Genomic DNA, 23,652 nt, shown 5'->3' on the forward strand with positions numbered 1-23,652 from the left:
CGATGGCTCGACTTGGCTTGCGTCCGGCGGTGGCTCGCGGAGGCGGCGGTGGCTGTGGCGGGGGCGACGGCGGCATTTGGCGTCTAGTGGCCGGATGTTTTTTTCATTAGCTATCTTTTTTTTAAGCTATATACCATTCATTTCACCAACCATTAGGATGCTGTTAATTAAGAAGAACTATCCCATACATGTGAAGAATACCTATTTTAGTAATCTGCATAAATTTTTTATATCAATGTGGTGTTAGCAGTACAATAGTTAATGGGAGGGAGTGCGTGAGTGAGTGACATGGAGCAGAACCGCAGTTTAAGTGCAGGACACTAGGTTTATTTGCATAATTTTTATGTTAAGCGCATTACAAAAGTTTAAGGGGGTGTGTGGCAAAGAAGAATGCGCCACAAATTGCTTTCAAAAGCCTGTGAAATTCGAAAAGTGTACCAGAAAATGGTGGCAGGTTGCAACTAATTACTTAATTTGGTATAAATGGCGGTAGAATATTTTAAGAAAATGGGAGTGACATGGAAAAGCACTTAACAGAACAATAGCTTAAGTGCCGAGAAAGGGCCAAATTTTAGGTTAAAACACCCAGAGTACAGTGCCGAACATGTATTTGTGCATCATGTTTGCTCCATGTAATTACTTCTTACAAGACCCACGTGTTTCCGGACAGCAGGAAATGATGAGCAAGAGAAATCCAACCCCCACAAACTGTTTTTTCTTATAAATAAACAATTTACCCTTGAATTTTCTGTTATGAGATTCTTCCTCTCCACCAATTTCCATATATTCCATTCAATACCTTGAATCCTCTAAATTGTTTAAATAAACAATATTCCATACACTACAATCGAATGCCCCCCAAATGATCGATCGAAAAGAGAAATCCAACCCCCACAAACTGTTTTTTTTTTAATGAATAATATATCCTTGAATTTTCTGTTATGAGATTCTCCCTCTCCACCAATTTCCATATATTCCATACAATACCTTGAATACCCTAAATTGTTTAAATAAACAATATTCCACATAATGCCTAAATTGTTTAAGCAATATTCCATACACTAGATACGAATACCCTCCAAATGGTTGATCAACTGAGCCATTTTTCCGCCAGTTCCTAGGAAGAGGTGGCGGTCAGATGACTTAGGTTCGTGGAGGTGCCCTATTTTTCCTCCATTTTCTTAGGTTAGTAAAGGTTGCATTGTCCACATGGAATTTGAACTTTCTGCTGGGGGGGGGGGGGGGGGGGGGGGAGAGTGGCACTTTCCCACCAGAGAGGTTAATTAATTGATCAATTTAATTAAGTGGTCAATTTGACCTGAATTATCTTCCCACCATTTTTTTAGGATAGTAGAGCTTGCATTGTCGTGATGGAATTTGAACTTCCTGCCAGGGGGATGTGGCAGGGCAGTGTGACACTTTCCTGCCAGAGAGGTTAACTATTTGATCAATTTAATTAAGTAGTCTATGTGACCTATCTTCCTGCAATTTTCTTAGGTTAGTAGAAGTTGCATTGTCCTCATGGAATTCAAACTTCCTACCAGGAAGGCCGTGCGGTTCTAGGCGCTACAGTCTGGAACCAAGTGACCGCTACGGTCGCAGGTTCGAATCCTGCCTCGGGCATGGATGTGTGTGATGCCCTTAGGTTACTTAGGTTTAATTAGTTCTAAGTTCTAGGCGACTGATGACCTCAGAAGTTAAGTCGCATGGTGCTCAGAGCCATTTAAGTAGTCAATCTAATTGATAAGAGTGAGAGGGGGCTATTCCAATAACTGAGACATGAAAGTGCACCTGTACCAGCCGGGTAGAAGGGGGTTGGGGGAGGGGGAGAGGGTGGGGGGAACTATAAGTTAAATGGCTGAAAATCAAAAGGAAATGGGGGTGACATGGAAAAGCACTTAACAGGACAATAGGTTGAGTACCTGTCAATCAAAGGAGAGCAATAGGTTCGCCCCTGAGTGCATACCTGCCCCTGATGTAGGCAACCCACAAGATGGCTCAGAATCTGTCTTGCCCCTCTACTCATATGTATCGCCCCGTTACAGCTGAGCTCATCCATTAGTACTGCACAGAGTTCCTCAATTCTGTCATTCAACATCTCGCCTTTTGATGGGGAAATTGTCTTAAGATTTCGTTATTGAATTTCGATGTGGCTGCTTGTAGATCCATGAAAAAATGGGGAAATATCTGGCCCCCAGTGAGACTGCAACTGTGAGCCAAAGCTGCCTTCGCTTTACAGGTGACGGCGTTACTTCATTGCTAGAGCAAACAGCTGCTGCATTCGTCACTCACTTATTACTCCAATGTGGCTAGGACAGATAAATCTCAATCTGAAAGACCAGATTAGTAGCAGTTTCCACGTGGAACAACTTTCCTGCATTCAAAACCACGAACTGACAACCTATGTCCCAACTTCAGTGAAAATCGGAAAGATTATTCGGTAGAAATCACGCGAAAAATGAAATGACTTTGGCACAATAATTCCGCACCATCCAGGAAGTAACTCGTCAGTCACAGAATTGTCAGACTTTGTCTGCGTTGTAGCCAACGTACAGTTATACTACCAACAGGAAGAATAACACCCAGTGTGTTTCTTGAAAGGACTCAGAGGTGACTACAGCTTGCATCTCAGAAATGTAGCTGACAAGCGTCGGAATACCGAAAGCTTACGCCACTGATTTTCCTTTGCATTTCTATAAATACATTTAGGGACTGAAGTGTAGTTATTAATAGTACTCAGATGCACTGACTGCAAATTAAGTACAATAAATCACAAACTGTAATAATTATTGTTGTGAATTTTAAAATTTTCCCAGCGAATTAAATATTCGAAGAGATTTCAGGATTGCAACCAGTAGTCGTAAAATTTATTCCACGGTATTACAACTGGACACCTGCCTCTCATCATCAGGTGAGCCATCGAAGACTGACGAAAACGTTCTCCGCCCCACCTCATACAGAGCGCTGATAGTGTTGCCAGGCGTGCGTCAGAGTCACGGTGACAGACGGACCACATCCACACTGGGGAAACTGCAAGGATCAGCTGTCTTCGGCGCTGCTGCTCGCCGCAATTGTCGGAGTATTCTGGCGTCCTCGTCTGGAGCATATCTCGGAGATGACGGGATTCCACGCATTATCCAGCTGGTAGCCGCTTTCACGATTAATTAGATTTTTCACGATGCGTATTTCAGCGGATTCTTTTATAACTGAGCCCCAAAAAGATTTTGCTGTGGCCAAAATTAATGTTTTGTCACACTCCATTGAATGTCCGTTGGAGATACAATGTTCCACAACTGCAGACTTACTGGGCTGCGGAAGGCAACGTTTATGTTCTGTGCAACATTCTTCCACTCAGCATCTTGTTTGTCCTATACATGCCATACCGCACTGCCAAGGTATTTTGTTAATTCCCGCCTTCCGCAATACCAAGTTGTCCTTCACTGACCCCAGCAGGCCCGTAATCTTAGGCAGTGGGCGGAAAATCACTTTCACTTGAAAATTACTAAGGATCCTTGTAGTTTTGAAGGAAATATTTCCAGCGAAGGGAACAAAAGCTAGAGACTTTGCTGGCACGCTCTCCTCTTTATCCACTCTCTGGTTCTTAGTTTTGGCTGAGGATGCCCTGTTAATTTGTCTGGTAGAGTACCCATTGTCTTTGAACACTGTCCTTAAATGTGCAAGCTCTTTAGGTAAACTACATCCGACACCCATGTTTTGGGCTGGGTGGTGGCAACTTGAAGAGTGCAAGTATAAATCAGTGTGAGTGGGCTTACAGTAAACAAAATGTCCCAGAGAGCCGTCACTCTTCCGTCTAAACAAAACATGCACGAATGGCAGACAACTATCTCCCTCTAATTCCATAGTAAATTTAATGTCCTCATGAATGGAATTAAGATGATGTAAAAACTCCATTAACTTATCTTCTCTGTTGGTCCACACTATGAAAGTATCATACATGTACCTCCATAATCCAATTGTTTTGAGAACCGCTGATTGAAGTCCTCTTTCCTCAAAATCGTCCCTAAAAAAGGTAGTCATTAGGGAGACAAGCGGTTGCCCATGGCGACGCCATCAACCTGTTCAAAATATTCTTGGTTAAACATAAATTGAAGTTAAGCTTACGACTGGCTGCAATTCCGAAATCTCTTCAAACATTTAATTCGCCAGAAAAATTTTAAATTTCACATGAAACACCTTTACAGGGAGGAGGTGGCCCCACATGTAAGAGGTTTCAACAAGTTATGTGGAAGAGAGAAAAACTTTTAAGTTCTGTAAGATTTTTTAATGAGGTGTCGGGAGCACAGCATAATATCAAAATTTTCCAGAGTGACGTATTTTATTAAGACTGCCACTGCATGGAAGATAATGGAGAAGGCCAGTCTTGCTATTGTTAAGGAGACAATTTTTTATACGAGATGAAATATGAATGCCATTTAAGAACAACTGTTCTACCTACATCTGAAGATTGCAGCGCTTCTTCCTCCTGTATCATGTGATTGGACTGATGGAGTGACTTGAGCCAAGTTTGATTGGATATATAATGACGCAAGATCTCGTAGGATCCAAGAATTTGATCGTAGTGCCACAACGGCAGTCGCCAGAGGGAATAACTGCACGACGTTCCGTAGTTAACTTCACGGAGAAGAATTTGGACGCTACAATGCTCTCTGCACCTACACCAAGTGCACTACCACCTCTGATAAATTTTGTGAGTGGTCTCGAAGAAGCTGTACGACGTCTTCCTATGGATGCTGCCGAAGAAATAAGAAGGGAAACTTGCCACACTCTTTTGAAAGCTTATCCTCAACGTGTTAATATAAACTTTGAAGAAAGGGCTGCACTAAGAAATCTCCGAATGGATCCGGACATAGCGATGCTGAAGACTGATAAAGGTAACTCGACTGTTTTGTTACCTCGCAGTATGTATTTGGAGGAGATCTATGGCCTACTTAGTGATGCTATGCACAGGAAGACTGATCATGACTCTACAGCATGTGTGCAGCGGAAGATGTGTACACTCTTGAATTCTTCCTTGTTACCTCCACAGACCATCAAGCAGTTAACTGTATGATCTTCTTAAGGTGCACAAAGAAGGTCTTTCCTCACAGCCTATAGCGAGTATTATTGATGCCCCCACATTTGATTTAGCCAGAAATCTTGCTTTCTTACTGAGCCCATTGGTTATGAAATGTCCACATCGTATACAGAACTCAGCCGATATTTATCAACAAATTGGGGACTCTCCATCTAAGTAGTTTCGATCTTTTAGTGAGTTTGCATGTAGTATCTCTTTTCTGCAAAGGTACCTCTTACTGATTCGTGTTGTTTGGGGGAAGAGACCAAACAGCGAGCTCATCGGTCTCATCGGTTTAGGGAAGGATGGGGAAGGAACTCGGCCATGCCCTTTCAAAGGAACCATCTCGGAATTTGCCTGGAGCGATTGAGGGAAATCACGGAAAACCCAAATCAGCATGGCCGGACGCGGGATTGAACTGCCGTCCTCCCGAATGCGAGTCCAGTGTGCTAACCAATGCGCCACCTCCTCGGTCTTGCTGATTCCTTGGCACTTATTGGTAAATAGTTTCAATTAGGCATCATTGCTTTGTTTCGGCATGCTGTTTCCTCAACCTATTTTACGTTTAACCAAGAATAGCTTTCACATTAAGGACAGCGTTCAGAGACAATGGATAGTCGACCTGACAAAATAACAGGGAATCCTCAGCCAAAACCATGAAACGGAGAGTGGATGAAGAGGAGAACATGTCAGCAAAGTCTCTAGCTTTTCTTCCCTTCATTGGGAATATTTCCTTCAAAACAGCAAGGATCCTTAGTAATTTTCAGGTGAAAGTGATTTTCCGCCCACTGTCTAAAATTACAGACCTGCTGGGATCAGTGAAGGACAACTTGGTATTGTGGAAGGCGGGAATTAACAAAATACCTTACCAGTGTGGTATGTCCTATAGGATAAACAACATGCAGAGTGGAAGAACGTTGCACAGAACAGAAACGTTGCACCCGCCTTCTGCATCCAAGTAACTCTGCAGTTGTGGAACATTGTATCTCCTACGGACACTCAATGGAGTATGACAAAACATTAATTGGGACTCCATTATAAAAGAGTCTGTTGAAATACACATTGTGAGAAATCTAATGAATTGTGACAGTGGCTACCAGCTGGATAATGCGTGCAATCCAGTCATCTCCGAGATGTGCTCCAGACGAGGACGCCAGAATACTCTGACAACTGCGGCGAGCGGCAAGGCCAAAGATAGCTGATCCTTGCAGTTACAGCAGCGAGCGTGCTGACGCCAGGTGATGTGGTCCGTCTGTCACCGTGACTCTGATACATGCACGGCAATACTATCAGGGCTCTATATGAGGCGGAGAGGAGACCATCTTCGTCATCCCAGGCTCCTCTTTAAACTCCAGACCTACGCTCTTCCTGTCAATTTCGTCCATCTCGTCGTTTCCTTGCTCTGCCACCGTCCCTCCTATGTCAATGTCCACAATACCAAGTCTCACACTTTATATCCCGCCGCCCACGTGCCTCAAGGCTCCATCCTCTTCCCTCTCCTCTATCTCCTGTGTACTACAGATGTGCCCAAACCTCCCCCACCTGTTTACATCCTCCAGTTTGCTGATGACACCGTCTCGCTGGCCGTTTATCCTACCCATCAATGGTCCCAACATATCCTTCAAACGCACCTCAACCGGTTCACTGCCTGGTCCAACCAGTGGCTCCTTCACATCAACCCTTCCAAGACCCAGACAATCATCATAGGTCTTACCACCTACTACTTCCAGCTCCACGATTTGTATGGCACCATTTATGGTCGTCCTATCCATCTCACTCCTACCCTGAAATACCTTGGCCTCACCCTCGACCGTCACCTCGCCTGGAATCCCCATCTCCTTAAAGCCCAACACAAAGCCCACAATAGACTGAGCCTCCGGAAACTCCTGTCCAGCCAGACATGGGGACTGCATCATTCCGCCATCCTACACACCTACAAATCCTTGATCCATCCCATCCTTTGTTATGCCAACGTCACCTGGATTTCCGCCCTGCTCAGATTCTATAAAGCCCTCCAAATCCTTGAATGCCTCGCCTTCCGTATCTGCCTCCCATCCCCCACATGGATCCTCTACGACGTCATCCCCTTACTACACCTTCTCCTTTTCCTCGAACACATCCTCATCCTGTACATCACTCACAGACATGATCCCCCTCACCCCCTGGTGTCTTCTATCCTCTCTACCCCTGGCCCACTGCTGCACCTTTACTATCATGTCCCGCCCTCTCTCCATCTCCACACACTCCACCTCCTTTCCTTGTGAGCTTCACCCTGATATCTACCCCTCCTAACAACTCTAACACCACCTTGCCCCTCCCCCTCCTTGGGGATCCCTCTCCCCTCCTCTTCCTTTCCCTTGAGTGGTTTTTTCCTCCCTCCTCTGCCCCCTCCCTTTTCAGTGCACCCCTTCTGTGTCTCTGCACTACCTCCATACTTGCTTCCCGCTCCATCTACCACCCCGCCTGTCTCCTGCCCTTTGGTGTATCCCACATGCTCCAGCCCCCCCTTCCCCCGCTGCCCCTTCCTCCCCACTCTTTTTCCCTCGTCTCAGGCCTCCCATCCCTCGCAGGTCCCTCCTGGCAGTTTTTATTCTTTGTCATGTGTGCTCCGTCTCGTGCATTCGTTTTAAAGTGTCTTCATTCTAGAGTGTTTTAATACTGTGGCCAATTTTTAACTTGTATGTGTGACTTCACAGTATTTTACATGGTCCACAAATCGCCAATTGTGTTTTCTATCTTTATGTGGACTGTTTTAACTACCCCACATGAACGTCTCCGAGTAAGTGTATATTTTAACCCCCACTGTCTAGCCTTATTATGTTTTTATGTCCCCTTTTATCGCCTTTTATTTGTATCGTTTTCATCTTTTTATTAAATGTATCACTCAGCTGAAGAGCGGCGGATTGTGCCGCTGTCAGCCCTCCCCTGCCCATATAGTGTGCAGTTTAAGACGATTGGCTGAAATCCCAAAATTTCTTCAAACAATTATTCTTGTTTTTCTGTCTGATGCAGATTGAAAACCTAAAAGCTCATTCGAGGGAGGATTCAAACGTTTGGAGCGTTCCAGTGGTTCTACTGTGAACATTAAGAGTAAGCAACTCGTCTTTTGATCATTATAGACTTTGAAAATATTTTTTCTGAAGAACAATGTTATTAACACTTATGTGAGGACAACAGAGAAAGACAGCACCAATTGTAGAAGTAAACATTCAGAGAGAGACCTCGTAAGCTATGAATAACATAAAGTTCCCAATCACGAATGCCTACTGTGCCTTGAAACCATATGCTATGACCGAAAAAGCAGGCTCAAAAAGGAGAGGAGAAAATAAAACCAGCTAACACGAAAAGAAAAGCAGCTATCACTAAAACATAGAGCCAGGAACACAGAATGCTGACAATAATGTCTAGAACAAGTCATCCTTAAGCAAAACTGTCATTCAGTCTATAAGTACTGAAAGGATGACAAAAATCATCTGCTCGTAATGATTCCAATATTCTCACTGCTAATGCCTTGCCAATAAAAGTGAAAATCGTCTATGTCAAGGAGCTATTCAGATTGCAGTATCCGTAAGATAGAGAGAACCAAACTGAAATGGCGCTAATTTTGCATGCAGCGCTTCACAGTCAGTGCAGAATGTTATTAATTTACTCCTTGGAGGTTTCATATGGACACGGCCTTTAAGCTACCAAAATTTCGTATGAAAATTATTGAGGTGTACTGCAACGGCTGCAGTAGGAGGTTTCTTCTCACGATCTCGCTGGGAGCAGCATATTCCCAGAGAGTGGCGACGCTGCCCTAAACATGCACTTGTTCTTCCTCACCTCGGTATCCCAAGGTGAACATACCCTAGAACACTCATACATCCAAATCTCTATTGATTCTCATACAACCCTCCATGTCTCCTCAGTCTACACTGGACCAGTATGAGAAGATGTCGTCTCAAGCAAGCAGAGCTCGAGAGTCGGAATCTCGTGCTGAAATGTCAATCAGGGCGATGGATTCTGGGACAGAGGAAGGTGGGAAATCCACTAATCAAATTAACCTACAAAATAAACAGAAAGGAAGTAGGAAATGCCGGCAGGTGGGGCCAAGTGGCTCTAGGCGTAAAATCTGGAACTGCGCGACCGCTACGGATGAAAGTTTGTAAGTTTGTATCCTACGTCGGGCATGGATGTGTGTGATGTCCTTAGGTTAGTTAGGTTTAAGTATTTTTAAGTTCTAGGGGACTGATGACCTCAGATGTTAAGTCCCATAGTGCTCAGAGCCAATTGAACCATGTTTGAAGTAGGAAAAACTTGAACAAAACTTTCTATGCTGCAGCATGTAATATTCGAAGCATGAGACTTGAAGAACATCTCGGCTGTATAGAACAGCATAAGATCAAATGGAAAATAGTCAGAAGCAGTCAGACGAAGCTCAGAGGTGAAGGGACTACTTCGCTCAAATCTAGGCAACTCCTATTTCAGAGTAACTCAGACGAAAATTCGCGTATTGGCGGCGTAGCACTGCTAATTCACAGCAGAGGGGAACACCTTATCACCGAGGCCATAACCATTTCAAACACGGTGATTCTTGAACTGAATGTTAAGATCAGACTTCAAATCATTTGTGCCTACACACCTGCTTCACCTCGACCAAATAAGAACTATAACACTTCTATGAAGATTTGGCAACAGCAAAAAATTCAGAAACCGCTCCTTTTCGTCAATACTTGGAGATTTTAACACCAGGATAGGAGTGGCACACAGAAGACCATCCCTTCATTGGAAATTCTGAACTTTCAGCTCGAAACCAGAGAGGAAAAATTATGATGAATTTTCTTAACATAGAACATTTATGACGCATCAACACATATCGCAAGTGGAGAAAAAGGAAAATGAAGCTGACCTGAAAGAGCGGAGATGAAAGATGGCACAGTTGAGAATGAAAAAGATCACATCCTCCCATCGAACAAGCGAATGTGCTCCGATGTGTCAATGTGTCGATCATAAATCGCTTCAACACAGGCAGGGACTACAGGTTAGTTAGAGCCTGGATCTATGTTAACACTCAACTCGAAGGAAACTTACGATGGAAAAGAAGATCCGATCTACAATAAATGAGATGAAAAAGAAAAGAAGTGAGTTCAGCTGACGCAAAGACAAGAAACTACCAACAGAAAAGTTAAGAGGAATGGAACTCAACGAATTCTTGACAGAAATGACCTCCAGTATTCGAATAGCAGTAAAGAAAGTCATTGCATTCTAAAAACAGAAAGATCCTAGATTCAGCCCCGAAACAGAACAACTTAATAGGAGAAAGGTGATACACTGACAGAGACGCACCCAAAATCCAGAGGCCTCAAAAAAAAAATAGGAATTTAAAGAAGACTATCAGAAGAGATCAGCGAACGCAAAGTTCAAGACTGATCGAGGAGACCAACAAAATCAATGTGAGCATAAAAGACCTACGTTGCAGTCAGTCAAAGAGTGGCTTTCTGGATGTCACTTCATGGTGTTTTCCTGTATTGCTAAAGTATCATCAACAAAAGATATATATGGTAGCAGCGTTGTCCCTTCAGATAAACATTCATAAGGTGCCAGGTTCAGTTTTTTTGTGAATTACTTCACTTATAGAAGCATTCTTAAATATGCCTCCATTCTAAACTCTACCTTGGCAGCCAACATCAGCAAATAAGAAGTTATAACTGGCATCTATAACAAACAACACAATACTAAATGATCCATTGTAATTGATAAGTTCACTCCCACTAGCGACAAGGCACTGCAGGTCAGTATCCTTCCCATCAATTGCTCCCACACACTGGGGATGTGGAGTACCAGACTCAACACTTTTTTTTTTTTTTTGAAACCATTCGTCTTCACTGGCTGGCATCTGAAACAAGTAAATTTGATGTTACGAAAATGATCTGCAAATTCAGTTTTGTCGTCAGTTATGCTATTTATTAGTGATCTATGTAAATTTATGCTGGAGCAGGACTCGGACTCAGATTTCCTGCTCATCGCGAGTGGCTGCCTGAACCACTTCAGCTATCTGTGCATGCTTCCCAGACCGATCCAAACCCCCATAACCCACGCTGTCTTCATACCGTAATGTTCACAACATCACTTGGATTCCCACTACTGGGAATGACAATGTTCTTTTCGTCATTTTCAGCGCATCTAATAATGAAATACTTATTCTGTATTGTAAGTGATATACAATGTCATTATGCAATGTGAAACATACATAATGTATGCAGGACACTACATAAAGACATTGTACAACACATACATTGCAAAACAAGTATTTCATGCCTAGATGGGCTAAAAACGACGATTTTAACATTCTCTCTCCCTGTTGTGGGAATTCAAGTAATGTTGCGAGCATTAAATATCAAAATAACGTCGATTGGTATTTTCTGCGACCTATCTGAAGCATTTGACTGTGTGAATCACAATATTTTCCTAGATAAACAGAAGTTTTATGAGAATGATGGTATAGCCAACCAAAGGGTAATGTCATACCAAACCAAAAGAATGCAGAAAGTTGTACTTAGTAATTCAGCCAATGTAGTCCAGAGACATTATTCTGACTGGGGAAAAATCATGTATAGCGTTCCCCAAGGCTCAGTCTTAGGTTCACTATTGTTCCTTATATATGTCACCAAAATTTCTGTGTAATATACAACAAACAGAATTAGTTATTTTTGCAAATAACGCTAGTATTATAATCAATCCAAGTGTACATACAGCAACAGAAAAAGCAGTAAACAACGTTGACTGCTCTTCTGCCCATGATCTCACGCTCAATTTTGAAAAGACTCAGGATATCCAGTTCTAATCATCCAGGGGTACTACACCAGTGATAACTGTAACACATCGTGAGAAAATAATAAATACAGTGGAAACTTCAAAATTCTTAGGTGTCCTTATTGACAAGAATTTTCACTGGAAAAAGCACAGTTTGGAACTCCTAATAGAACTTGTTTCAGCCACAATTGCACTTAGAACCAAATCAGTAAGTTGACTCATTTTGTATATTTTCATTCAATTATGTTATATGGAATAATGTCCGGAAGTGACTCATCTTTAAGAAAGGAAGTGTTCATTGCTCAAAAGCACGCTGAAAAATAATAGCGGTGTTCATACACCATCATCTCGTAGACATCTGTTTAAGGCGTTAAACAATCTGATTGCTGAATGAGATTTTCACTCTGCAGCAGAGTGTGCGCTGATATGAAACTTCCTGGCAGATTAAAACTGTGTGCCCGACCAAGACTCGAACTCGGGACCTTTGTTGGTAGAGCACTTGCCAGCGAAAGGCAAAGTTCCCGAGTTCGAGTCTCGGTCTGGCACACAGTTTCAATCTGCCAGGAAGTTTCATATCAGCGCACACTCCACTGCAGAGTGAAAATCTCATTCTGGAAACATCCCCCAGGCTGTGGCTAAGCCATGTCTCCGCAATATCCTTTCTTTCAGGAGTGCCAGTTCTGCAAGGTTCGCAGGAGAGCTTCTGTAAAGTTTGGAAGGTAGGAGACGAGGTACTGGCAGAAATAAAGCTGTGAGGACAGGGCGTGAATCATATCTTGGGTAGCTCAGATGGTAGAGCACTTGCCCGTAAAGGCAAAGGTCCCGAGTTCGAGTCTCAGTCCGGTACACAGTTTTAATCTGCTAGGAAGTTTCATATCAGCGCACACTCCGCTGCAGAGTGAAAATCTCATTCTGGAAACATCCCCCAGGCTATGGCTAAGCCATGTCTCCGCAATATCCTTTCTTTCAGGAGTGCTAGTTCTGCAAGGTTCGCAGGAGAGCTTCTGTAAAGTTTGGAAGGTAGGAGACGAGATAATGTCAGAAGAAAAGCTGTGAGGACGGGGCGTGAATCGTGCTTGGATAGCTCAGATGTTAGAGCACTTGCCCGCGGAAGTCAAAGGTCCCGAGTTCGAGTCTCGGTGCAGCACACAGTTTTAATCTGCCAGGAAGTTTCATTCTGATTGTTGCTTCTCAGTATATTTACTCCCTCATGAAGTTTGTTGTAAGTAATCCACTGCAGTTAAAAAGCAACATTGATATACATAATTAGAGAAACAAAAGCAATAATAACTTTCATTATTACACAATTAGGCTGTGTTTAGCACAAACAGGGTTGTACAATGCGGCAACCAAAATGTTTGATCGCTTACCCAATGATATAAAATGTCTGAAAGAGAGTAAGTTAAAACTGGAAACAAACTGAAGAAACTCTTTGACAACTACTACGGTTCTGTACAAGAATTTCTGTTATTGTAATAGGTAAAAGGTGGTGGGTTGAAATTACTAACTTAAATCTGCATATTTAAAAATAGCAAAAACTTATAAATTTTCAGCATATATCCATATTTAAAATTAAATTGTGATGTGAATGTAAAATTACTCATTGCACAGCATTCTCCTTTGTCGTGAAAACGACCAGTGGAACATGAAACTAACTAATTAACTAGCTTAGGGGATGTAGACAGCGTGGCATATGGATGTTTAGTGTGTGCACAAACAGTCAGAGTGGTTAAGACTATTGCTCACGACAAGTGGGAAATCCTGGTTTGCGTCCCGGCCTGGTACAAATTTTCATTATCATCATTCCATTCTGCTGTTAGAGGTTGCCACTATTCGCTACTGTGAATACACCTTCTGTAAATATATGACATTCTCTTTGAGGCAAATAATGAACTTCTGGAGAAGGGGGGAGTCAACAGTGAAAGCTCATATGGCAGGGGGATCTTCAAATGCAGCTTCCTCTGTGACATTTGTTGGAACTGACAGTGACATTTTAAGGGGAGAAAATCAGTTTCTCGCAAATGATGATTTGTAATCTTAATCTGACTATAAATCTTTGGTCAAGAAAATTCAGGGTGTTTCCATAAGTGCATGCAAAAATGTAACAGTTCATAGAGTGCTCCACTGAACAATTTGAGGTAGGGAATCTGGGGTCAGAGAAGCCAGGATAAGAATATAGGGAAGTAAACTTGTCTACCGCTTTGTCTAGCATATTACTGTTTTCAAGCTTTTTTACAACTAACATGCATACAAGTTTACATGTACTGTGGTGTTTATTTACATGTACATTCTCTATTTCCTGCAAGGAAACAAGGAGGATGAGCCTGATTACTAGGAAGTCATTATTCAGGGTTTGTTTACTTTAGTTGCCCATAAAGTGATTCAGAATTAGATCCTTTATTGGTCATTCAGCATTATTACATGCAATAGACTTCGTCAGTTCACTTAACCTATTAATTTTACAAAATAAATTTTTATATATTTAAGTTGATATTGGGCATTTCTAAAAATTCTTCTAATGAATAGAATGGATTAGTTAACAAGAAGTTATGTACATTTTCTTTAAATAATTTGTCATGCTTGATTGACGCATTCTTAGACAATTTGTTATATATTTTAATTGCCATATACTTATGACTAATGTTAGTTTTAGCTAAACTATTTTGTGGTAACAGCAGAGAAGTATAGATTCTTGTACAGTAGTTATGCCTTTGATTTGTTACACTTAAATTAGGTAGTTCAGCAAGTATGAAGTTAATGCTGTCAAGAATATATAAATTAATAATTGTTAAAATTCTATATTTAATGAACAATGGTTTACAATGTGTTCTGTTATCTACCTTAGCCATTACTCTGATTGCTTTCTTCTGGATCACCATAATTCCATTTATTTTTCTGCTGTTTCCCCAGAGTATTAACCCATACTTAAAACAGATTGAAAAAAGGCAAAGTACGCTGTCCTTACGTACTCAAATGTCACACAACACATCAGTCTCTTCAACAAATATATAACCTAACCGCTATGTGATCAACATGAGAGTTCCATGTTAGACTGTTGTCAAGTATGATACCAAAAAACTTTGCCTTTTGTTTTTCTATTTTTGTAGTCTTTGATAGACTGAACCACATATTCTGGGTCTTTTCCTCATTTAATAGTAGACCATTTGCATTGAACCATGATGTTGTATTTTCTTTTGCCAATTTCATACCACTTACGAGGTTATCAAATACATGGTTTACAGATAGGAAAGTTGTATCTTCTGCATACATATACGTCTTTACATCTATATTTCCTGGTAAGTCATTTATGTGCACAAGGGAGAGAAGTGGTCCCACTCCGTGTTGAACCTCGAGTGTGTTTGACAGACAACTTCCTGAATTCACCACTTGTTACATTTTACTGAGGTATGATTTGATGAGTTTTAACCTTTTATCACATATTCCATAGTACTCAAGTTTAGAGAGCAAAAGTGAGTGGTCAACACAGTCAAAGGCTTTGCTTGGATCACATAAGGTTACCTGTATGTGGGTCTGTTGTAACGTATTTACATTACCCAATGACAGAATGTCATACGAACCAACGACAGACCCATTCATTACTCAGTGCTATTCAGAGAGGTACAGTACAATTCGATGGAGCAGTACCGATACAGTTTCGCAGAACTCACTGACATATACCTTGTATATGGGGAAGTACGTTGTAACGCTCTCGGTGCTGAATGGCTGTACAGGGAACGATTCCCTAACAGGCGTCATCCATCACGATGCATGTTTATTTCTCATTGGAATGAAGGCACGAAGGACCTGGCAACAAGAGGACCACTTGCACACCCCATTTTGAAAAGAAGGTGCTGTAACGTGTTGCAGCGGACCCCACTACAAGTATCGTCGTATTGCATGTGAAATGGGCACTGCACATACTAGCATGTAGCGAGTACTACACCAACAACAATTACATTCATATCATCCACAACGAGTCCATACAATGCTTGTGAACTCACTGACATATACCTTATATATGGGGAAGTACGTTGCAATGGTCTCAGTACTGAATCGCTGTACAGGGAACGATTCCCTAACATGCGTCATCCATCACGATGCATGTTTATTTCTCATTGGAAAGAAGGAACGAAGGACCTGGCAACAAGAGGACCACTTGCACACCCCATTTTGAAGAGAAGGTGCTGTAACGTGTTGCAGCGGACCCCACTACAAGTATCGTCGTATTGCATGTGAAATGGGCATTGTACATACTAGCATGTAGCGAGCACTGCACGAACAACAATTACATTCATATCATCCACAACGAGTCCATACAATGCTTGTGACTGACTTTGCACCAAGGATCACATTGCGTCAATGATTGCTCCAATAGATCGACCACATTTCCTCTAACTCGTGCTGTTTACTGACGAGGCCTCATTTGATCGTGATGGTATTTTGAACAGCAGGATAGCCATGTGTGGGATGAGAAAAGCTCTCACGCTGTAGTAGAATCACACCATCAAGTACGTTTTGTTGTGAGAATCTGGACTGACATTGTAGGCGACAATTTTATTGGGCCATATCTTCTACTTGTCCGCCTGAATGGCGACCTGTACTCGAGACTTGTGCAAAGAGTTCTACCTGAGTTGTTGGAGAACTTACTCTTGGCTGCTCGTGAGAGGATGTTAATACAACATGACGGTGCACCGCCTCACTTCAGTGTGAATGTCCGCAACCACCTCATTGCTGTATTTTCTGGTCCCTGGATTGGAACGGAAGGTCCTATTTCATGGCCTGCGAAGTCACCTGAACTGAATCCCCTTGATTATTTCCTGTGGGTATAGCTACCAGGGACATTTGTCAGGGTGCGTCAGAATCTTGTTCGTCGATGTCATGATTGCATTTAGGTTGTTGTCCGTCAGTTTCAGCTCATTTTGTAAGATACTAAACAAATGGTACGTTCATTGTTTCAGTGACGATATTTACAGTTAATTGTAACTAACATAAATAAAAAAGTACACAGTAACGTGATTTTATTCCTAATACCTCCTTAAGCTGGCTTCTCCGACCCCACGTTCCCTACCTAAAATTGTTCTATGGAGCATTCTCTATGTGCTGTTACATTTTAGCACGTTCTTACAGAAACACACTATATATGTTTCATAACTGAAATACCTTTACATAATTTTTCAAACTTTAGCCCAAACTCCTCAAACTGTAGGAACAATTTCAGATATGGCTGGCTTTGAGATGTGGAATAATGTGGAAATCTTTGATAGGAATCACCTTTTACCAAAAACCGAAGAGTAACAGCTAGTCTTTGCTTCACAGGACTTTTCTGAATTTGTGCCTTTCTTTTAAACGACTGGCTCTGGCATATTCATTTGAATTTAAAAATCCGACGGCGACATCTTAGTCAAGTTACAAAAACCGCAAAGAACTGTCCTCCAAACTCGTCTCACATAGCACGTAACTACCTCCACTTCTTCTGTAACGTGTTTTCGTCTACCAACAACGACTACTTTTTTCTTTCGTCTGATTATATCGTCGAATATTAGTAATGCAGTACCACACATTATTCATTCACCCTCTTCACTTATCATAGCGTAGCTCTCGATGGAAATACATAGTGTGAAATGTTTGCCGTCAGTTCAGCTTAAAAAACATTGCGAATACATGTCTAGAAATGTTTGTCGTCAGTGTACACGGTAACGTGAACAACGAACATGGTTGCAGACTTGGTTTGAAACAATATTTTGAACAGAAACATGTTTTTAAGTTTAATACAAATGCGGCGTAAGGTTCGAAGTTCGAGCGCTAGCGCAACACACAGGTTAATTTGCGAAGTTTCATAATAGTGCACTCTTCACCATAAGGTGAAAAATTCATTCTATATAACTAATTCCTCGTTTATGTTTTGTGTGCTACATCCTGCTCATCTGGGGCGAGATATGAACCATTCCTTTGTTTTATTTATTTATTTGTTTTAAAGCGCGCACGAACATCGGATTTGACAAGCTACGTGGTGTATTGGCTGCACTGTCAAGAACGTGTACCAATAGCGTTTGTGCACATTTGTATATTCCACGCTGTCTGTGATGCATGGTGTTTGAGTGTAGAAGTGTGAGTGTGACGTGAAGTATCCGGTATTTTGGTGTCTGGATTACTACAACAATGGGTGCACAAAGAAATTTGACAATGGCTTTCTATTTATTTCTGCTGGCCCTTCTTGGGTGTGGTTCCTGTCTGAAGAAATCAGATTGCGAAGGTATATTTTTTAAAAATCTTTCGTTTTTATATTTTTGCAGAAAAATACCATTTTATTCACGGGCAACTCGTGTATTTGTTGCAATTAAATCTAGAAGTAAATTACTGCGAACTTTGCTTTGTTTTATTAGTAACTTTAATTTCTAGTAAATATTAAAATACGTATATGATGGGGACGAAGTTTACACTTTGTTTATATAGATACAATCGAGCATTATCGCCGTATTTGGTTGATTTGGTGTTTAGAGAGAAGGAAATTATTATATCTTCAGAGGAATTGTAAAACTGCTTGATAGACCGCCCCGCTCATATTTCATAACCACAAATGTGATAGCTAATTCCAGTTACGTGTCCCCCGTATTCATAGTTACATTACTATGTGTTCGTTACATTTACGGTAATTTGCCCTAATTCTGAGCATAGTTTACTCTTTTTTTGTAATACGTCTGTAGAATAACCATGGATATATTTGAGATCATGAATTTAACTTTTTCTGCCCGGCAAATAGCATCATTATTGTAATTAGGCCTACTGAATACGTTGCATACTTGATGTTTAGAAGTTAATATTACAGGGCAGAAATCAAAACTAGTCTAAAAGCCAATAAATATTGCAAAATTGGACTTGTAGTTCATGTTACACAAAAAATTACTACATTACATGTTATTTATAGTGACATGGTCAATTCCTGTTGAATACTCGGTACATACAGTCCATCTTTATGGAGGACAGAAATGTATTTCAAAGAAAGAAATTAGTTAAACTGGTTTTCCAGTTGCAGATGTTCGTGTATTTGTAAGAAAGTATTGTCAATTTTTAAGAGAAAATACATTGGCTTTGCTGCTGCTCTTGCACAGTGGCGTTTTCTATTGGAGTCATTTTTATGTGCTAATACTGTATAGAGTAAAAATTTCATAAAGTTAGAGTGCATATCTATCCCCATCTTAATGGTTGCATTATATTACACTTGTATTTCCAGACTGATGTGACAGTCACATTCTTGGGTAACAACATACCATTTTCCATCTAGGCATGCAAACTCAATACTCTTCATTGTTTCGTATGGGGATGTTTAAAATCCCCAGATATCCCATTCTCCACTTTCGTGATTAGTTGACGGCACTGCAGCTGCATGTAGTGAGATTTGAGACTTCAGTGATAGGGTGGGCAGCAGAGTGCGTTAAAGTTATGTTTTGCTGCCTGCTCCCCCAAAACACACACACACACACACACACACACACACACACACACACACACACACACACACACACACACACAATATCTTGGGTGTGGTGGTAGACTGATCTGTAGTGCTGCCCAAGGTCTGGTTAGGTTAGAAGGTGGTAAGTCGGCGGTGAGTCGGTGATGCCAACAAATGTGAGAGTAGAAAATCTGGTAGTGAAGACTCATGTTCATGTCAGTGTCATATTGAAAAATGCAGGGGAATTCAGTACATAATTTCTATCCATTTTTCAATATGGCAAGGACTTAAACATAAGTCTTTGCTACTGGTCGGTTTGTTACCACAACCACACTTTCTGCTTTCACACTTGTTAGCTTCACCAACTCGCAACAAACTTATCACCTTCCAACCTAACCTAGACCTCGGACTGCACTACAGATAAGTCTGTCGCCACACCCAATATTTCAGTGGGGGTCTAATCTATAACTTTAACCATATTTTTTTATTAATGTGAAAAATGTCAAGTTTCTCCATGGTTTGGAATCTGTGTTAAACTGTATATCACTCCATAACTGGCTGGGTCAGTCAATTTGAAGGCTGGAACACGAGGACATCTACTGCCAATAGGACCATACCTAGTAAAGCACTGCAGTGTCCAAAGCGACACTATCTGAGAAAGCATTGGACCATTATTTGTTTTGTAGGTAAGTAATAAATATGAACCAGTTGCAGAAAGATAATATTGGAAAATATACTAGGACTCTTATCATTAGCACTATGATGTGTTTCTTGTGTAATATCCGCTCTGTGTCCATTGTGAAAAGGGGTGAACGGGACAAATTTTGCACTTTAAACTTAAATATTTTCAAACCGTTATAATTAATATATTGGTCTTTCTTTCAGACAATAGTTATTGAGCTGTAGTAATAAACTTTTTAGCCTTTATAAAATTTTGCTATGAGTGGAAAATTAAAACATACGTTGGTGTACTTCACTCCATCTGGGAGAGAATGTGATTGATTATCTGTTGTCATAATCGTGGATTGTTTGACTCTAGGATGACTTCAATTGCTCTGAAACTTTATCAATAAGTGAAAGATAAATGTAGCATAACAATTAAAATTTAATTCTAATTCAAGAGCAACATACAAAGAAAGTTGGAGGACAAAAAGCTGTGATCACAAATTTGTTTTGTTACGTTCCGAAGAAACACACAAAGAATTCTGCTCACTGTACATTGAACTCTGATGTGTCAACTTCGAAAGAAAAATCCCCTCCCTTCCAACTATTGGGTTTGGCAAATTTTTTATAGCATTTGAAACCTAGATTCTATCTGTCATCAATTACAGGCTACACAAAAGGACATTTCTACAGATGACTATAATGTCTAGCTGTCCTTGTAATTTCAAAAGAATTTTCACTACATAGTGTTTCACTATTTCCTTGGAGCTGTACTGAAGAGTCATAACTTCTTCTGTCAAGGAGTACCTTTTCTGTATATTGAAGATCCATAGCTGTAAGTGGAAATTAACAAGGAAGTCCCATCAGTAGAGCATGTTCTTCTGTAGCACTAATCATTGGGTGACTACCTTGTATTTTACCGTGAGTATTGTGAATGCTGTTTATCGGGGTTCCTGTGGGGAATTTTACACGTTAATGCCTATTTTTCCATTTCAAATTTCTGTTAGAGACCGTTCTAAATCATCCAAGCTGTATTTCTTCAATTCACCTAATTTACATTCGTACACACACAGAAGAACTGCTTGAGACAGTCATCTTCACCCCGATTCCTCCAAGAATTTGCAAAGTTTTATTTGTGTGTCTGAAAATAGGTGAGTATAATAGATAAACTTTTGCTATTCATCTAGCTGTTGTTGTTCTGTAGGGTCAGTGGACAATATAAAGATCCGGCCTCATGAGTTGGTTTATGTCAGTCACACGAATAAATTTTTAAACAGAATTCAGACTTTCTAAAAACGATTCATATTCAGATAGAAATTTACAAAAGTAAATATAACAACTAAAATAAAATAATTTTCGTTGCCAATATGTAGTTACTTAACATAAAATGTTTTTGAACTTTTTCAGTCAACTTAACCCCATTGGTCAACTTCACACCATTTGACGATACCACCACCTCTCCATCTCCCTGGCTCTGGCCGCCTCCGCTCCCACCTTCTCCATGATTTCCTCACTTCTATGACAACTAGCTAACATGGTACTTTCTTCCACAGTGTGTGTGACAGTAATGGAAAAATTTAGCGGTCAGCTAAGCGATGATGTAAGATCTAAGCCAACATTGATTGAAGACGAATTTAGGAAATTCTGCAAAGCTACGAAAGGAAAAGAGAACAGATTTGTAAGTATCTTTACAGCTGTAGTGACCAATCCTTAATAAAGTAGTCACAGAGTAAAGATGATCTGGTCATCCAGAATAATTGTTTATTCCACAGTCAGTCTCAAATGAACATTATAATAGGGAATGTTATATTTATTGTAGTTTCGCCTATGCTATATCTGTAAACTCTTGAGTGGCTGTATGTTGTTCATGTGTAAATGTCTGTCTGGGAATTATCAAATTTATGTTGAATACATTGATATCTGGTAGCCCTTTGCATTCATAGTTGTAACACTACTTTTATATACAAATTTCATAATGGGCTGGAAGTTAGAGAAAGATCAATAATGTTTGTTCTAAAATAATTTTTTTTTCACTTTTTCGTAGTGTCCTAAATAGGTTGTCAGTTAAGTAGCTGCATTCTTTGCATTCCAAAGACAAACATTCTGTAGTAGCTGTGAATATGGAACTCACTTAGAAGAAACTGTTGATTAAGTTCATTATGAGTCTTAATTGTTTGGATAGTTCTGGTGTTGTCACAGAATGTTGGGTATTGGTGAATGACTGTACAAAAAGTACATCAGATTGGTTTCTGATATCTCAAAATTAGTAGGACGTGTGACTTCTTACATTATTTCCATCCCCAAATTTACCACTAATTCTCTAACAGGGCAATTCTTGTTACAGGACTTCTATGTAATCTGTCCTCTAGATTTCAGGGAAAAAAAATCTTATATTTCCTTGTCAAATTCTTGTGTGGCTATTAAAATGTGTAAGTGGTCCTCTGTGGAACAGCTTTTCTAGTTAGGCCTATGCAAACTGTAGCACTATCTTGCATTGGCACTGAATAATTTTAAGTATGATTTAGAATATGAAGTGGCAAGGCTTTGTTATAGTGAAATTTGTGGTCACTCTATCAAGAATCAAACAATGACACATTCTATTGTTGAATAACTTAAATTGACATTGTGTCTTAGATAGTTGCATGCTGTGGTGGGTCTCAAAATTGTAATGTTTTCCTGGACAGAAATGACCATGCTGCAGTAGGATGTGTCCAACAGTGAACGTGTATCCTAGTTAATACTGTATTCTGACTTGGGACATGAATTTGAGCTGTGCCTTCAACAGGTAATGGTGTAGCATTTTATTAGGCACAGAAGAAACTATGGGGTTTTGGAAAGAGGACAGTGTTTTGATGAATTTAAGCATGTTGTTATGCTTTTAATAGTAAGAGGTGTAGCACTGACATACTAGTGGATCACACTCATATTGAACCTGGGGGTCCGGGCATTTTGGCTGGCTTATCGTGAGTCAGTACATAATCAGGATTAATAGTATTTGCACAAGTAATGTGAAAGCATTGACAGTATGATGCATTTTCCTTAGTCACCACTGTATTTGTTTAATGAACACCTCACGTGTTTCCAGTAACGGCCAAGTGCAATAGTATCATGCTTATGTAGTAGGTCTGGTTCAGAATTATGACCTGGAACTCTGTTTTGGTCGTTTTGGGAGGTCTTAATATGTTGGAAATGTTTTCAATGAGACTTCATAATCTAGGCAGTGTCATAAAGCTCATCATCATAAAATCTAAATTTATTACTTACTGAAGTAAGTACTCTTACTGACAGTACTATACAAGGGACACAGTGCAGAAATGGAAATATGTAAAACTGGCAAACATTCTTTTCATATTACTTTAGGTTGTTGTGGTGGTAAACTAGGAAAAAGAGACCCACTTGGTTTTCAGGATCACAAAGGTGAAAACTGGGATGGTTCCTTAATCGAGGCCACAGCTGACCACCTTAAAGCATATTACGTATGTTGTGTGTTACATTTTAGCCCATTCATTGGCATTGTATTATCTTGACAAATGCTAGATCATTGTAAGATTTTTCCTTGCATGAATAAATAAATAAACCAAGAAATGACAGAAGACTACATAGGTATAAAAAGTGTAAATATTGACTACACATCTTTATCTTAAATAAAGTGAAGCTTTGGCACCAAAGG

General features: G+C 40.4%; 1 protein-coding gene across 1 annotated transcript in view; it reads left to right on the top strand.

Moving 5' to 3' along the window:
- Positions 1-17,904: 17,904 nt before the first annotated feature.
- The window catches only part of LOC124556565 (mesencephalic astrocyte-derived neurotrophic factor homolog), a 35,241-nt gene continuing 29,493 nt past the window's right edge, over positions 17,905-23,652 (top strand). The window contains exons 1-2 of the mRNA XM_047130520.1: positions 17,905-18,119; positions 21,536-21,660. Of these exons, the coding sequence (XP_046986476.1) occupies positions 18,026-18,119; positions 21,536-21,660 (219 nt within the window). The 5' untranslated portion in view covers positions 17,905-18,025. The remainder of the gene's footprint in view (positions 18,120-21,535; positions 21,661-23,652) is intronic.

The sequence above is a fragment of the Schistocerca americana genome, chromosome X (assembly GCF_021461395.2).
Source record: "Schistocerca americana isolate TAMUIC-IGC-003095 chromosome X, iqSchAmer2.1, whole genome shotgun sequence".
NCBI classification, from domain to species: domain Eukaryota; kingdom Metazoa; phylum Arthropoda; class Insecta; order Orthoptera; family Acrididae; genus Schistocerca; species Schistocerca americana.